General features: G+C 39.6%; 1 protein-coding gene across 15 annotated transcripts in view; it reads left to right on the top strand.

Annotated features, from left to right (window-relative positions):
* The first annotated feature begins 12,991 nt into the window (after nucleotides 1-12,991).
* LDAH (lipid droplet associated hydrolase) overlaps nucleotides 12,992-18,503 on the top strand; it is a 101,386-nt gene continuing 95,874 nt past the window's right edge. For 12 of the 15 annotated variants that reach the window (XM_069582656.1, XM_069582653.1, XM_069582654.1 and 9 more), the window contains exons 1-2: nucleotides 13,013-13,088; nucleotides 17,459-17,614. In XM_069582656.1, the coding sequence (XP_069438757.1) occupies nucleotides 17,461-17,614 (154 nt within the window). In that variant the 5' untranslated portion in view covers nucleotides 13,013-13,088; nucleotides 17,459-17,460. Of the gene's footprint in view, nucleotides 13,606-17,458; nucleotides 17,615-18,503 lie in introns of all 15 variants that reach the window. The other 3 variants (XM_069582642.1, XM_069582643.1, XM_069582649.1) reach the window with 3 other exon arrangements.

Here is an 18,503-nt window from a genome sequence, read left to right as displayed (position 1 = left end):
CTCATGGATATGCTACTGCTCATTGATTTTTTTTAAAAACTGTAAATGAATTTCTTCTCTGTAAAAATCATAAACAAATTTCAAATTTGTTTATTTCATTGAAAATTGATTTGTTTGATAACCTGGTATCAATATTGCATACTAATATTGAATTGGCTCTGCCACTGATATAGGTGAGTTCATGTAACAAATGGGACTATATCAAACTAAAAAGATTTTTCACAGCAAAGGAAACTATCAACAAAATGAACAAGCCTGCCTATGGAATGGGAGAAGATATTTGTGAATTATATATCTGATAAAGGCTTAATAGCAAAAATATACAAAGAACTCATACACTCAACATAAAAAAAAAACTCTATTTGAAAATAAACAGGATTTGAATAAACATTTTTTTCCAAAGGAAACATGCAAACAGACAATGGGCACATGAAAAGATGCTCAAAATCACTAATCATCAAGGAAAGGCCAATCAAAACGACAACGAGGTATCACCTCAGAATGGCTACTATCAAAAAGACAACAATTAGACAAAGTGTTGGCGAGTATTGGAAAAAAGGCAGTCTTAATGCACTATCTGTGGGAGTGTAAATGGTTCAGCCACTATGGAAAACAGTATGGAAATTCTTCAAAAAATTAAAATAGGACTACCATACTATCCAAGAATTCTCCTTCTAGTTATTAATCCAAAGAAAACAAAATACTAATTTGAAAAGCTATATGCACCTCTATATCCACTGTAGCACTGCTTACAATTGCCAGGATATGGAAGCAATCTAAATGCCCATAAATAAGCGAATGGATAGCAAAGATGGAGCACATGCTTTCAATGGAATACTACTCAGTTATAAAGAAAGAATTAAATCTTGCCATGTGAAACAATATGGATGAACCTAGAGGGTATTATGCTAAGTAAAATAAGTTAGAGAGAGAAAGACAAATACTTGATGATTTCACTTATATGTGAAATCAAGAAAACAAACAAATGAACAAGTATAACTAAATAGAAACATAGTCATAGATACAAAGTATGACTGGTGTTTGCCAGAAGGGAAGGGGTAGGAAAAAGAGAAAGAGGTAAACATTTCTAGTTACAAATGAGTCACAGTATACAATGTACAGTGTGGGGGAATACAGTTAATAATTATATAATATCTTTGCATAGTGACAGGTGGTTTAAAAAAAGGAAGAAAAGAAATGAATGAGCTTTGGGTCATTCATTTGGTCACCCTCACTCCCACCACCAATTCAAGAGTCATGCCTTGGCAGAAATCCATATGATACTTATATTATTTTAAAACATACAGTAACCCAGCTCTCCTACTAGGAAATAACAGAGTAAGAAAGATATATATGAAAATAGTCCAATATTATACTCTTTGGTAGCTGCTGTAAGGCAGGCATACTAGTAAAGATTAAAGTTGGAGCTGGCGATGGACAGGGAGGCCTGGCATGCTGCAGTCCATGGGGTTGCCAAGAGTCAGGCACAACTGAGTGACTGAACTGAACTGAACTGAACTGAGAGTTTGGTGCACATAATAGAAAACCTAAACAGGGCCAAGTTAAAACACAATAAATAAATTTCTATCTCTCATGTAAAGAGTTCAGAGGGACATAGTCCAAGGCTGTTAAGGCAATGTCACGACATTAATCTTAGATTTCTCCTTCTTTCTGCCCCACCATCTCTAACATTTGGTGTTTTCTCAAGGGAACCTTATAGTCCAAGACTAATGCTGGAGCTCCAGCCAATATACCCACATTTTAGGCAATATGTAGAGATAGAAAGGGCCAGTTCCAGTTTTCTCCTTTTTGAGAAGATCTCTTAGAGGTCCCATTCAGCATCTACTTGTATTTCATTGGCCAGAGATTGACCACTTGGCCACAAGAAGTTTGGGAATTGGGCACACTGCCACTCCAAATAAAATCAGCAACCTCTATGAGTGGAAGGAAGGAGAAAGGATATTGAATTGGCTGTAAATTAGCCGTCTTTGCTTCAGCAGGTGTGTACAAAATACAGTGGGAACTCTGTAGGATGCCTGAGGCAGGGAAAGTCTTCACTGAAAAGATTCAGAATGAGTTAAAACAAATGGAATTAATTAGCTTCCCCAGTTGGTAAAGAACATCTCAGGCCACACAAATAGTATGTGCAGAGACAGAGGGATTAGAACACAGCTTGTAGAGAAGCTAGATAGTTTAGACTCCTAGAGGCGGGAGATGAGGCCAAAATGGAACATTAGGGCCAATTATGAAGACCTTATAATGCTAGATAGAGTGTGGGTTTCATATTTTAGGTAAGAGGGAGCCAAGAAACAATATTAAGCATCAGAGTGGCACAGTCTAATGTTTATGACTGAAAGATCATTCAGCACTTACATTAGGATTTGTCCATTAATGAATGATGCAAGGGGAATTCTCTCATATCTTCAATGTCTCTCACCCCAATAGAGTTGCTAAGAGATGTTAAGAACATCTCTATGCTGGGAGAAAAAGAAAGGAGGAGATGGGAGAAAAAGAAAGGAAGAACAAGGAGAACAACTGAGCTAAAAACACTTTCCAACACTTCCCTCCAAATGCACACACACACACATGCAACACACTACAGACAAACCTAATATAAGCACATTCCAAATATGCAGAAGTTCACAGAGAATCTTGGGACGCAGATGAACATAAAGGAGGGGGAAATTAAGAGATGGATTAAAAAAGTAACATTTAATTATAATCTATTCTTTTGTTCTGTCTTTTATAGATCAATCTCCCCCACCACCACTTAAATCCTATCTCACTCTTAACGTAATGGAGAACCAATTTTTTAATCAAAAGTCATTTTTAGGATCAAAGAGAAACATATTTCTAGGCAGATAGTATGTTAGTTATATCTTGTAACATCGTATGGTGAGGGGTATTCAGCTAAAATTAGAGATGATATTCACTGAAATTCTCAAAAAAATCAAATGCCTTCAAATCCAGCAGGGAAAATTGAATCTTTTTTTCTTCCAGGATATTTTTCTCAAGCACCAGCGGAAGTGCTAATGAGACACAGGCCTCCTTGCCATTCAGTGACAAATGTAATAGGTTACATGAAACCACAGAAAATGAGTCTATTTAAAAATGTCAGATACAACACTAAAGGAAAACTAGGTCTTGTATTTTTTCCTCTTGATCATGGTCTAATAGAGACAATTCAGAAATGATTTCTTCTGAACTTGGTGATATTCATGATTGAAATAGTGTTGCTAATGATAACAATGTGTAGAATTATTACATGGAAAGTACTAATAATGCAAATCATATGGTCTGTAGCTACAGTTCCCCTGCAGGTTATTTTTTCCTAGGCATATTTGATTACTCAGAGATTAGCATTCTAAAACTCAGATTTGTACTAACATACAGAGAACTGGGGTATAAAAGAACAAAATTAGACAACTAACCAAATTTTCACTTAGGCCAGCTTTGCTATGTAAAATAATGACAGTACAAGGCAGAGGGCACTGAACCAAAAACGTTGTTTTCAAATACTTTTAGCATCTTACCCTCTTGCTCAGATCTATCAATAAACATTAATGTTCTATAAAATATTGCATAATTTTAAAATATATAAAAGAAATTGCTAAATCAAAGGCATAACTCAATTTATTGTGTTAAAAATAAGATGCATATTTTGGAATCTTTAAATATTGCCTGACTTCTTAACTATGCTTTGAAGAAGAAAATAGAGTATTTTCTTTATTCTGTTTAGAATTTTTTAAACTATCTTTATATCTCATACTGTTTATATATCTGATGGCTATAGAAGAACATTTTTTCTGTTTTGTAAGAGACAACATCTATAAAGATATATTAGGTCACTATGATTATAGATCATTTTTGCTGGTTTTAAAGTAGTAATAAAAAAGAATTTTAAAATTGCAAACAAATTAAAGCAGTTTCCTTTTTTTCATATTAATGAATTTCTGTAACTGTGTCCCAAAACTGATAGGTATCAAGCAATGGGATTTTCTTGAGAGTTCTTTTTGAGAAAAAACTCCTTAGAACCAAAGGCTTGGCATCAAACAAATTATGACTATGACCATAAATGTCTCATAAAAGCAAAGACACAATGATAAATCTTTATAAAAGTTAATTAGCAAAATTATATCTTAAGTTCCATAAAATATACTTATCCATTATTTGTTCAAAAGACGTTATTGGTTGGCCAAAAGTTTGTTTGGGTTTTCCTTAGATGCTTATGGAAAAACCTCAACAAACTTTTTGGTCAACCCAATACTATGTCATATCTGAGAATGCATGATATATTATATGTATATAATTTAGTATATAAAAGCATATATAAAGAAATATATACATAAATATATTCAATATATTCTGTATCAAACAGTTTTGTTAGTTGCTCATGCAATGATAACCCATAAATCTCAGCAGTTTACAAAAACAAAGATCTCTTTCTTGCTCCCATTACATGTCATTCACTGGTTGCTTCCACCTCTATTCCATGTCTTCCTCATTCTGGGACCCTGGATAAACAAACAACCCCCATCTAGGATATATTGATCTTAGGGCAGAGAATTAAGAGGAATGATAGAATTCCACAAGGCTAGCAACCTGCACTGGACCATCTGTTAACATTTCATTGTCCAAAACAAGCCACATGTCCTAATTTGATACCAATGGGACACAAAATACAACTTCTCAGTGGGAAGGGCAGAAAATTATTGGGAACAACTTTATTGCTTAAGAGACTTCTTGGAAACATGTTTATCCAAACAACAGACTGTTCAGTTCTCTTCTTCACAGGACAATAGATCTCTCAACTGGGCAAATCTTCTTATCAAATGCTTGTTTTAGCCATCAGTACTTCAGAAATGTGGAATAGAAGCAAAGCAAAGCTCAGAAGAAGATTCATAGCTGCAAAGTTTATATTTACAAATGAATCTCAAAGTAGGGAAAAAAATGTCTAGGAAAGCAGAAGGGAAGGATCATAAAATTAAAAGTATTCAATAATGAATTTGAAAAGAAAAAAAAAACACATAAAACTATTGCATAAATCCAAGAACTCCTTCTTCCAAAACAAAACAAAAAAAGTCTTGACTAAAAGTCTTGGCTAAAAGAAGTCTTAGTCTACCTGGCTAATAGTATTCACTTGCTTACACAACAGAAATATCTAAGCCTTTATTTAGTTGGTATATTAGTTTCCTATAGCTGCTGAAATTAATTACCACAAATACATTGGCTTAAAACAACACAAATGTACAATCTTACAGTTCTGGAGGGAAGAACTTGAAAATCAACTTCATTGGGCTAAAATCAAGGTGATGGCAGGTCTGCGTTCCTGCTGGAAGACCTGGGGGGGGGGGGGGGCAGAGGGGAATCCATTTCCTTGAGTTTTCTAGCTATTGGCTACCTGCATATTTGTTGTGGCCCCTTCCTCTATTCTTAAGACAGCAGTATAGTATCTTTCAATCTCTGTCTCTCTGACTATGACTGTTTCTTGCACCATCACATTTTCTTCTCTATTTCAGCTTCCATCATCACATATCTTCTCTGACTCTGATCTACCTATTTCCCTCTTCTGTGACCCCTTGTGATTACATTGGGCCCACCTGCACAAACCAGGCTACTCTCCCCATCTCAAGATCCATAACACATGTCAATCACATCTGCAAAACCCTTTCTGTCATGTAATGGAGAATAGTCACAGGCTTAATGGATTAAGATGAGGACATCTTCAGAGGACCATTACTCAGTCTATGACGGTTAAACAGTTGGACAATACAGATAGACATTTTGGTTTATGACAAATTCCATTCTTATTTTCAGTTCAGTTCAGTTCAGTCACTCAGTCCTGTCCGACTCTTTGGGACCCCATGGACTGCAGCATGCCAGGCCTCCCTGTCCAGCACCAACTCCCAGAGCGCACTCAAAACTCATGTCCATTGAGTCAGTGATGCCATCCAGCCATCTGATCCTCTGTCTCCCCCTTCTCCTCCCGCTTTCAGTCTTTCCCAGCATTAGGATCTTTTCCAATGAGTCAGTTCTTCGCATCAGGTGGCCAAAGCATCAGTCCTTCCAATGAATATTCAAGACTAGTTTCCTTTAGGATTGACAGGTTTGATCTCCTTGAAGCTAGTTCCAATCTCTACTTATTTCTTAATTTATAGAGGTAGTTGAACTACATTTCCCATATTTTTCTTATCCTTACAGTACCCTGCTCTACCACTAAAAACATCTTTATGGTATAGCTTCATTGAGGGGGACTAATGAATCACATCAGTGGATTACAACAAAGCCTTTGGAGTTGCAGTTACATAGCATATGGTGAATAACCTTGAGAGTCCTAAAATAAAAATACTATTCTAGTCTCTCTCATATATATGTGTGCATGTGTGTGTGTGTATGTATTTTGTGATGACCTGAACATCTAAATGTTGATGTTTGTCAGATATTTTTTAGTTCATTTCTTTTACAAGCCAAGTGCCTCCATGAAGGCAATGCTATCAGTGAACACTCCCATAGTGAGACACTCCAAGTCTCAAAGTTTAAGTGTGCTAGCTTTTAGGACCATTCATTTCTTTGGGTTTCTGTGTAATTAAATGCCAAGAGGAACCGTATAATTGTAATATAGGAGTTAAATGTAACTTTGTCAACTTTTCAGTTCAGTTCAGTTCAGTTGCTCAGTCATGTCCGACTCGTTGCAACCCCATGAATCGCAGCACGCCAGGCCTCCCTGTCCATCACCATCTCCCGGAGTTCACTCAGACTCATGTCCACCGAGTCCGTGATGCCATCTAGCCATCTCATCCTCAGTCATCCCCTTCTCCTCCTGCCCCCAATCCCTCCCAGCATCAGAGTCTTTTCCAATGAGTCAACTCTTCGCATGAGGTGGCCAAAGTACTGGAGCTTCAGCTTTAGCATCCTTCCTTCCAAAGAAATCCCAGGGCTGATCTCCTTCAGAATGGACTGGTTGGATCTCCTTGCAGTCCTAGGGACTCTCAAGAGTCTTCTCCAACACCACAGTTCAAAAGCATCAATTCTTCGGCACTCAGCCTTCTTCACAGTCCAACTCTCACATCCATACATGACCACTGGAAAAACCATAGCCTTGACTAGACGGACCTTAGTCGGCAAAGTAATGTCTCTGCTTTTGAATATACTATCTAGGTTGGTCATAACTTTTCTTCCAAGGAGTAAGCGTCTTTTAATTTCATGGCTGCAGTCACCATCTGCAGTGATTTTGGAGCCCAAAAAAATGAAGTCTGACACTGTTTCCACTGTTTCCCCATCTATTTCCCATGAAGAGATGGGACCAGATGCCATGATCTTCGTTTTCTGAATGTTGAGCTTTAAGCCAACTTTTTTGCTCTCCTCTTTCACTTTCATCAAGAGGCTTTTTAGCTCTTCTTCACTTTCTGCCATAAAGGTGGTGTCATCTGCATATCTGAGGTTACTGATATTTCTCCCAGCTATCTTGATTCCAGCTTGTGTCAACTTTTAGCTACTGGTTTCTAATTTATGTTTAAGATGAATTATTATGTGGATCTATTTTCTTGACCTAAAATGTTTGAAAAAAGATATTTACATGGATCTCTGGATACACCAGAGCCATCTTAAGGGAGCTGCATGAAGCAATGGTATGTTTACATGCATTTAGAATTATTTACACTTGAAGGTTTACAAATGAGAAAATTCACTATTAGAATTAGTGAAAAAATACAATTCAAAATTCATTGATGTTTTTGACTAGTAGTTCTATCTCCAGAATATATATTGAAGACAAATCTTAGTTGTCTTCAAAACTTAGAAATAAATCTTTATTCTTCCTATTTCCTTGTTTTTTCTCTTTATCTTGTTCCTTTTTATAATATTTAATGTACATATCTCAACTCAAAGTCTAAATTAAGAGTTTCAGCTTTCTGTGTAGTGGAATAATCAGAAAGATGGGAACATATTTTATTAATAAATGAAGGTCCTTCTGACAATCTCACAACATCCACCAGAAATATTCTTTACTATCATAAATATCTAAGTGTTACCAACTTCTCTGTCTCACTCTCAGGAACCACTGTAACAGAGTACCTGTTGAGCCGAGACATCTCCGTGCAGTGTCCCATGGACACAAAATGATTTAAGGAGACTGTCAACCATATACAGAACTGACAGGGAGGAAGTTGCAGTGGAGATAGTATTTCAGCTTCCTGCCATTTCGTGGGCAATATCATTAAAGAGGAAGGGAGAGAGAGAGGGAAAAAAAAAAAAAAAAGCTTGCATTTCTGATATGGTCCAAATCAGGTGTGCAGAGATCTTTAAAAGCAACACTTAGAAATGGCAACAGTTGTTGGGGACACTTTGCAGAAGGAATGGAGGATCCACAATGGCGATAAATAGTCACAAAGTCAAACAGTCAGAAGACCCTGAATTGCATCTTTTTTGTGGACACTGCTGGATTAATGAAATGTGGAGTCAGCCCTGAATGCTTTTATAATGAGTCCCCAGGTGCCACTGGAGGAGGTCAGCTTCTGGCCAACAGCCAGTGAGGAACAATGGCTGGCCAGCAATCACGAAGCTGAGCTTAGAGGTGGATTTCCCAGCCTCAGTGGAGCTTGAGATGTCTTTAGCCCTGACCAGCCAGCTTGGCTGGAATCTGATAAAAGACTTTGAGCTCCACGTAGGCTCTCTGGCTTTCCTGAGCCTCAGAAACTGTGCAATATAATAAATGTTTGCTTTAGGCTGCTATGTTTTGGAGTAATTTGTTAAGCAGCAGTAGGTAATAAATGCACTCCTCACTCTCTGTTACCCCACCTTTTAGTTCCCCTTCCACTGTCCTCATTATATTAATCTATTTAAATTTGTTTATTTTCCATGCAGTGGGAGCAAGTGTTTTTCTCTCTAGTCTGCCTTTGTGTCCTCAGTGCCTGGAAGAATGTTTGGAATGTAACAGGTACTCAGTAAACATTGAATGAGTAATAGCAGTCTAAATTTTTTATGTAAAAGGTGAAAGTGTTTCAATTTCATTTATTGTTTTTTAAATCAGTATACAATGGTCTACTTTTATAGCCAAGTGTGCTCATTATGGACACCTTTGTGAAACGTTTGTCTGCTCACTAAATCCCTTAACTGGAGCAGAGGGTCCTTGTCTACAAGGTACAGCGAAAGTGAAGTTGCTCAGTTGTGTCCAACTATTTGCGACCCGTGGACTGTAGCCCACCAAGCTCCTCTGTCCATGGGATTCTCCAGGCAAGAATACTGGAGTGGGTTGCCATTTCCTTCTCCAGGTACAGTATGACCCCTAATGCTTGTCACTGATGATTGGACAACTGCTGACAACCAGACCCAAGCCCAGCCAATCAGAAAGTCTCCCCTGAGTATTTGGAATTTAAATCAAGAGAGTGAGAAAAAAGAGCCTCTCTGTGCAGGCTATCCCTTTGTATCAATGCAGACAGGCTACATTGTAACAGAACCAAAAATAGCAACAGAGGTTTCTTTCTTCAATAGTCATCACAGGATGGTCAATAGGTTTTATGTAGCAGCAGCTACTCAAGGACACAGGCTGTTGGGACAGACATCATTCAAATGTTGCCATCATCTCACCAAATGATACAGTGACATTTTGGAGGATTTCACACAAGAAGTATCAACTGCTCAGCCTGGAAGTGAAGCAGTATTTCTCCCCACAGTTCATTGGCCAAAAATACTCACATCCCCTTGGAAGCTCCCTTCCTAGGACTCTTCCACCCCTGGCCTATAAGAGAAGTGCAATCCTAACAAATGCCTTGAAGGTCAAAAGTAGAAACTATTTAAACAGCAAATAATATGGGGATAACATAGACTGGCCAAAGATTTGGAAAGATAGATTAAAAAAAAAAAAAAGGAACCCCTGCGGTTACTTTTTCTGACACAGACTTAATTATTTAATGAAATTGGAGACAAAAAATCACTTGAGCAATGCACCACAAATGCATATGCAAGAACTGAAAGAACTGCTGCACTTTAACCACACTCACTGGAATTTTGCACACATATAGCTGTGCATTAGTAACGAAAGACAACACCTTGAACAAGTCATGTAGTGCCATGCATGTGTGCTAAATTGCTACAGTCATGTCTGACTCTGTGCAACCCTATGGACTGTAGTCGTCCAGGGTCCTCTGTCCATGGGATTCTTCAGGCAAGAATACTGTTGTAGGTTGCCATGCCCTCCTCCAGGGGATCTTCAGACCCAGGGATCGAACCCACATCTCTTAAATCTCCTGCACTGGCAGACAGGTTCTTTACCACCAGCGCCACCTGGGTCCCCATGTAGTGTGATTGCATTGTAATTATTCACTTATTTTGTCTATTTGTCGGTTTCCAGACTCTCAGTTCAGTTCAGTTCAGTTCAGTCGCTCAGTCGTGTCCGACTCTTTGCAACCCCATGAATTGCAGCACGCCAGGCCTCCCTGTCCATCACCAACTCCTGGAGTTCACTCAGACTCACGTCCATCGAGTCCGTGATGCCATCCAGCCATCTCATCCTCTGTTGTCCCCTTCTCCTCCTGCCCCCAATCCCTCCCAGCATCAGAGTCTTTTCCCATGAGTCAACTCTTCGCATGAGGTGGCCAAAGTACTGGAGTTTCAGCTTCAACATCAGTCCCTCCAAAGAAATCCCAGGGCTGATCTTCAGAATGGACTGGTTGGATCTCCTTGCAGTCCAAGGGAATCTCAAGAGTCTTCTCCAATACCACAGTTCAAAAGCATCAATTCCTTGGTGCTCAGCTTTCTTCATAGTCCAACTCTTACATCCATACATGACCACTGGAAAAACCATAGCCTTGACTAGATGGACATTTGTTGGCAAAGTAATGTCTCTGCTTTTGAATATGCTATCTAGGTTGGTCATAACTTTTCTTCCAAGGAGTAAGCGTCTTTTAATTTCATGGCTGCAGTCACCATCTGCAGTGATTCTGGAGCCAAAAAAAATAAAGTCTGACACTGTTTCCACTGTTTCCCCATCTATTTCCCATGAAGAGATGGGACCAGATGCCATGATCTTCGTTTTCTGAATGTTGAGCTTTAAGCTAACTTTTTCACTCTCCTCTTTCACTTTCATCAAGAGGCTTTTTAGTTCCTCTTCACTTTCTGCCATAAGGGTGGTGTCATCTGCATATCTGAGGTTATTGATATTTCTCCCGGCAATCTTGATTCCAGCTTGTGCTTCTTCCAGTCCAGTGTTTCTCATGATGTACTCTGCATATAAGTTAAATAAACAGGGTGACGGTATACAGCCTTGACATACTGCTTTTCCTATTTGGAACCAGTCTGTTGTTCCATGTCCAGTTTTAACTGTTGCTTCCTGACCTGCATAATTGACCTCACTGGGGTTGTGTGAGGATTCAAAATGTTGATCCATGAGAAGCTCTAAGCACAAGGAGTGGCCTTTTCTAAACTCATTGGGTTAATTATTATATTTAGAAGTAAACCAAAAGCAGAGAAGGTAATGAAGATGTACCAGTCAACTTCCAACCACCGGCTAGAAGATGGTGCCTCCACTGAGATATTAAATACAAAAGGATCAAGTCTTCTTTTCTATGTGTGGGGGAGATTACTGATTCACCAGCCTGCTTGTCTGCTTCTCCCTGGTGCTAGAAAACTGTTTCATTTTCTCTACTGCATTTTTGGACAGACATATGCCACTCACCTATACGCCAGGTGCTGAGGATATCAACAGTTCACAAAATGAATATGACTTTTGTCTTCATGCAGTTTAGGTATGTAAGCTCTGTCAACTACAAATTGGCACTTGCCAAGAGCATTCGCCAACAACTGAACAACAATAAGGGAATTGGCCATCTGCCTCTGTGGAGGTTGAACCCTATAATGTTGCAGTTTTTGACCTTCAACAACCCAAGGGAGTTCAGGGTGGAGTGAAGCACTCTGTGCTGCAGGAAATCTGGTGGGACACGTTTTTAGGTGGTTGGATGTTTTTAGGAACAGATTTTATGATCTCAATCCTTGCATCTCCTCATATCTAGAAAAGCACTAAATCCCTTCATGGTGACATTGGAGCCTTGTGACAACAGAAGTGAAAGTGAAAGTCGCTCAGTCATGTCCGCCAACTCTTTGCGAACCATGAACTATACAGTTCATGGAATTCTCCAGGCCAGAATACTGGAGTGGGTAGCCTTCTCCACGGGATCGTCCCAACCCAGGTCTCCTGAGCTACAAGAGAAGCCCAAGAATACTGGAGTGGGCAGCTTATCCCTTCTCCAGCAGATCTTCCTGACCCAGGAATCAAACCAGGATCTCCTGCATTGAAGGTGGATTCTTTACCAACTGAGCTATCAGGCAAGCTCTTATAAAAGCACCAAATCCCTTCATGGTGAAGTCAGAGGCTCCTGACAAACAGAAAACCTTTTGTAAAAAGGAGTGCCTAATTGTATTGAATCCCCACCCCCTTCACCAAAATCTTACATATCGACCTTCCACTATTGACTCTTTGGAGCAATCTCTCAGAGCTGAGGCGACTGCCTCCCAGGCTGCAGTCCTCATTTTGCCCCCAAATAAACGTAACAGGCAACTCTCAAGTTGTGCGTCCTTTTTTCAGTCCACAGCTTAAAATATCTCTGAAATAGGGATCTTCATCATTTTGCTACAGGGCCGACTAGCAGAGTCTGGGTATATTAACGCTAACAAACAGGTCAGCTGAGACCCAACTGTCCCGTGAATGTGGGCAACTAAAGAAAGAGATGCAACCAGTAAGGGAGGAGAAGGAAACATGGGCAGAGGAAAACACCGGGAAAGACTTGGAGAAAGGGAAGCTTCAAGTGTATCAAGGATGATTAAAATAAAAGGCGGGTGAAATTCAAATGAAGGAGGAAAGAAAGTTCCAGCACAGATAAAGCTTTCCAGCGTTCTCACTGGATCCGGTCCACCTGGTCCAAACCAGTCAAGCAACTTGCAAAACTCGCCACACCCGGTGACCCAGAGGGGTCCAGTTCCCCAGCGCGGCGCGCGGCGCGCGGCGCGGCGCTATGACGTCAAAGGGGGCGGGACTTCTGGTCCCGGTGACGCCTAACTCAGGTTTTGGCAGAAGGTGGTGCCTTCCGGGTGGACAGGTGAGGAGCTCCCTACCACGTTCTGGGGGTGCCTTCGTAGGAGGAAGGACGGCGGGACAGGCACGTGGGAGCTGAAGCCCTTTCTCTTAATGGCTCTCGCAGAACCCGTGCCGCCCTTAGCCAGACGGCGGGTAGGAGAGTGAATAACGGTGCTGCGACCGCTTGGGGGCCCGGAGCCCCTTTGGCTGCCGGCCCAGAGGGAACGTACCATGAGGACCGTTAAGGGCAGCCTGCCTGTAGGGAGTCTTATCGCGGCTCCTTTGGGGAGTAGGGGGCCCGGATTTGGGGCGGCTGGTTGGGAACAAGTGACTAGAAGTGGCCAAAGTCTGGACTAGGGAGTCCAAAGGTCTGAGTTCTTGAACCAACTTAAGCCTCTAGCCCTGAGCGAGTCAGTTCTTTTGCCGCCCTGGGTGTCAGTTTCCCACCTTGTCCATTGAAGGCCTCTTTTGGTTTGGAATCAAGTTTCTCCTCAGGATCAACTGCCTTCCCGCCGCCTCTCTCAAATTTGTTATACCAGGTATCCACCCTTTGTTTGAGGTTCACTCTAGTTGGTCTAATAGTTCTCCGTGACGCCAAAGTCAAAATGGCACTTGCTGCCTTGAACTTAAAGAGTGGAGCATTTTGGGAAAACAGTTGTGACTTTTGTTGCCTCTACCGCGTGTGATGCATCATGGTATTTTTCGGAAATAGTCCGTGTTTCAACACACTCCAGTATTCTTGCCTGGAGAATCCCAGGGACTGGGTAGCCTGGTGGGCTGCCGTCTATGGGGTTGCACAGGGTCAGACACGACTGAAGCGACATAGCAGCAGCAGCATTTTGTCTTATGTATAAAATGGGGTATATTAGTAGCCACTTGATAAGATTGTTTTCTTAACTGAGATACTTCATGTAACACTTGGAACAGTACTTTGCAGGTAATAAGCACTCAGTAAGTGTCAACTCTTAAAGCATGACCTGCCCACACCCCTGCACCGATTTCATAGCTCTCTTGAAGTTCTTTGCTGCAGTCTACTGGGAGTTTTCTGAGCCCGCGTTTTGCAGGAGGGGAGGGAGGTTGGGGGCGGGGGGCGGTGGTCGTTGAGGAAGGCAAGAATACTGGAGTAGGTAAGCCCAAAACTTCCTGGTGGCTCAGACGGTAAAGCATCTGCCTACAATGTGGGAGAGCCAGGTTCGATGCCTGGGTCGGGAAGATCTCCTGGACAAGGGAATGGCAACCCACTCCAGTATTCTTGCCTGAAGAATCCCCTGGACGGAGGAGCCTGGTGGGCTACAGTCCATGGGGGTCACAAAGAGTCGGGCAAGACTGAGCGATTTCACTTTCACTGGGAGTTTACTGTAATCTCTCACCTTTGAGTTTTTTTATTTTTGCACACCAGACAGGATGTGTGATTCCTTTGAGATCCATGCAAACTGTTGAGTGACTCAATAGTTTGTTCCTTTTTCTTGCTGAGTAGTATTCTATGGTATGGCTTATCATAGTTGGTCTAGCCTTTCACTTTTTTGTAGAGTCCAGTTATAGGCTGTTACAAATAGAACTATGAATCTTTACTTGAATGTTTTTGAATGAATATGTTTTTATACCTCTAGGACAAATACCCAGTAGTACAATTGTTGGGTAACAGGATGTGCATTTAGTTAACTCATGTGATTATGTGTTTTTTTCCTTTAATATCTTAATAGATGAACTACATTGATTGACTTTTGAATGTTAAATATACCTGGAATAGATCCCACATAACTCATCTTCTATGTTGCTGCTACTGCTGCTGCTAAGTCGCTTCAGTCGTGTCCAACTCTGTGCGACCCCATAGAGGGCAGCCCACCAGGCCTCCCCGTCCCTGGGATTCTCCAGGCAAGAAACTGGAGTGGGTTGCCATTTCCTTCTCCAATGCATGTGAAAGTAAAAAGTGAAAGTGAAGTCGCTCAGTCTTGTCCAACTCTTAGCGACCCCATGGACTACAGCCTACCAGGCTCCTCCGTCCATGGATTTTCCAGGCAAGAGTACTGGAGTGGGGTGGCATTGCCATCTCCGTCTATGTTGCTAGATTCTATTTATTAATATTTTGTTAAGGTATAGATATGAAAGGTGTTAGTGTGTAGTTTTCTTTTTCTTTCTTTTGACCTAAATAAAGTTAGAATCCAATTAATATAAGCAGATAAATACCTATGCTTAGCTGAGTAAAGCTCACCTAAATTGTGTGGATTGTAGCTACACTGTGTACCTGGATTTTAATCCAGCATAAGTCGTGCTGCTTGCTAAAACTGATCATTAAAGATTGCTTGTAGGTGGTGCCTGAGGGTGGGGCCATAAGCCTTTAATAATATATATTAGAACACATTGTCTCCTGTTAATCTGCCCATTGTTTGAAGCACTGAATTACCCTGGGTTCTTAGGTAAGGAAGAAAGTAAAATTTTTTTCTTTTTTTTTTTTTTTAATTTGGCTGTGTAAGATTCAGAAACATAAGAGTGAAGTAAAATAAAAAGATGCTTTACAATATGTACATTAACTCCAGGTTTCTCAGTGGTATTTTACTTGAATTGTTTAGAGTTAGTGTTTTGCTTGTTTTCCAATTTTCGTAGACTGTTTGAGTTTCATATCTGCTTACATTCTTGTTAATTCTGTGGCTAAACTCCTAAGATGTCATTTACTGTGAAGTTAAGTGTTTATGAGTTGAATATAGTTAATAACTTTGGATTCTCTTTCTGGTGCAAATCTTAAATTTAGCCAGTGTCCTCTCTGTCAGCACTCTAATTTAGTACTGTGTATAACAGTTAAATCTAATTGTTTCTAACACTTTATAAATGTCATAAGACCTTTATAAATATATTGTATTTTGTGATAGTTTTAGAGATTGGGCTACAGTGACATTTATTAGTGAACTAAAAATCAGTTGAAAAGGTGAGATGATATTTTTATTTACTTAGTCAGTCAACATATTTTAATATAATTTTGAAAAGAGTCCCCGCTTCATAAGTGAAAAATTTTCATTCCAGATAGTTTTCCACTATTGACTGTTTGGGCTACTGATTCTTTGTTGTGGGGGCCTGTACTGTACAGTGTAGGGTGTTAAGCAGTATCCCTGGCCTCTACTCACTAGATGCTGGTAGTAATACCTCCCCTGATACCAAGTGACAATAAAAACTGTTTTTATTTTTTGCCATATGTCTTCTGGGGGACAAAATTATCTCCACTTGGAAGTCACTGCTCTAGAGAAACCTCACAGCCTGAGCATGGAAGTGGGAGGGACAAGTCCTCGAGAAATCTGGGAGAGTATACTGAAACCAGGGGAGAAAAAATCCCTTCTTCTGCAGTGTCTCTCTTCTAGCCCATTCTTCAAGGTCAACATCATGTCAGTTGGCAGAGGGAAAATATTCTAAAAACTCACATCCGTTTGTCCAGAGAAGGCAATGAAGAGTGAATTTGGAGGCAGTACATTGATAACTGGCACGAGGAAAGCATCTGAAAAATGGTGGGGGAGTAAAACATTGGCAAAGCTCTAGGAGCAGAAAAGCATGAAGACAACTGACCAACTGCAGGAACGAGACAAACCCGAGTGCAAAGTTAATGGTAAAGCAGTAAGAGGAGAAAAAGCTTGAGGGCTTTGAATGTCTAGACTAGACTCTGGAGGGCTTTGAATGAAAGGAGGATAGTTAAAGAGGAGGATAGAAAGACCAATGAAAGTCTGGGACATGGTCCTATTGATAGAGGCAGAGGCAGAGATGGAGAGCTGATAGAAGTAATTTGGGACTGCATTTTTGCACATATCTTGATTATTCAGAAAATTGTTTTATGGTTGTTCAGAAAATTGTTTGTGATGCTATCTGATATTCTGTTTTTTTCTACCTACCCATTTCATAATTTAATAATATAATGCTTTAATATCATAAAAATATAAAATAAAGGAAAAACTCAGAGCTCATCAAGGAGTTCACTGACCTTCTTTACCTTCTTATCTGGGAGAATACAAGTGCAGTGAGAGCCTCTGTTTTTTCACCAGACTTCACCAGGTCTCACTGGTAGAGAATATAGCTATAGGAGAATTCCAGCAGAGGGAAAATAAAAGTTAGCCGTGGATATTGTCAGTTTAGACTGGAGAGGAGAGTGGTAGGGTTTTTGTTTTGATTCACACTCCTCTATCATCTTTAATTTCACCAGACATGTCCCTCTATCTCCCTACTCTTGTGGTTTAATTTTTTTTTGTAATCCAAAAATCTAGGGTAGCTAAATAGTCATATATTTCCCATAACTCTTTGTGACATTTCCTTCTAGGTATATTGAATTTTGTCTTCTTTATTCTCAAATATTGCCTTTGGCTCAAAGTTTTATATTTTAGTGACTCTTCATATTGTTCTTCTCCCCTTATTTAGAAATGGACTCAGAAATCAAGGAAGAAATTCCTGTTCATGAGGAATTCATTTTATGTTGTGGAGTTGAAACCCAGGTTCTAAAGTGTGGGCCCTGGACTGACCTCATTAATAATCAAAGTGGCACGAGGCCTAAGCTGCTTATTTTCATTATTCCTGGTAAGTTTAAAAATCTGGATAAGATGACTGTATACAGATACATGTGTCTATTTCTGATTTTAAAGAGAATTTGATAAATATAAAAATCCTTGTGGAAGGAAATAGAATCACTCAAACCATTGATAATAACCACCCTTAATACTTTAGTGGCTGGACTTTTTGTTTATCTTCTGTTCATTAATAATATATATAATATACACATTTTAAAAATCATGATGTATACCATACATATTATTTTATAACCTGCTTTAAAAAATTTTTAGCAATAGTTAGAATAATTAGAACTTTATCAAGTATTTCTAAATAATTTTTACTGTCTCATTTCAAGATGATTATAAGTTTATGGTAGAACATTTGTTCTGGGATTTGTCATCTGGGTGATATGTGATCTTTGCTGAATCAGTGTCAGTAGAATGTTAGGGAAAGATACTTTTTTGCACTTCTTAAAGTTATAAGCTTGAAAAAATATATATATATATATCAGCCTCAAAGATTAAAAATGAAACTGAAAATATGTATCATTTTATAGCACAATATATCATGTACACAGCTAGGCCTATGGAGTATTGTTACATTTTTTTCTTGTACATTTTTGTTTGTTTTCCCTGTGTTAATAGTTGTCTCTTTTATTTGCTTAGTTGTCTATGTTTCAGTCAATAATTTATCCTAAAATTATTCTCTAGAAGTGAAAAAATCTTCTCATATTCGGAGTAATCAGTTTTCTGTTTTGTTTTAGTTCATTTTTTGGCACTACTGTGCCCAGAATTCTGTGTTTTTCCATTCTGATCTAGACTGGTTGCTCTCTGGGCCTCCTACACAGGCCATCCTGAGGACTCCTTTCGCTTTTCTCTTGGGTTGGATTCCTTGTGTCCCAATCCCATATTTTTCT

This window comes from Ovis canadensis, chromosome 3 (genome assembly GCF_042477335.2).
Source record: "Ovis canadensis isolate MfBH-ARS-UI-01 breed Bighorn chromosome 3, ARS-UI_OviCan_v2, whole genome shotgun sequence".
Taxonomy (NCBI): domain Eukaryota; kingdom Metazoa; phylum Chordata; class Mammalia; order Artiodactyla; family Bovidae; genus Ovis; species Ovis canadensis.
This window is presented reverse-complemented; position numbering and strand designations above follow the sequence as displayed.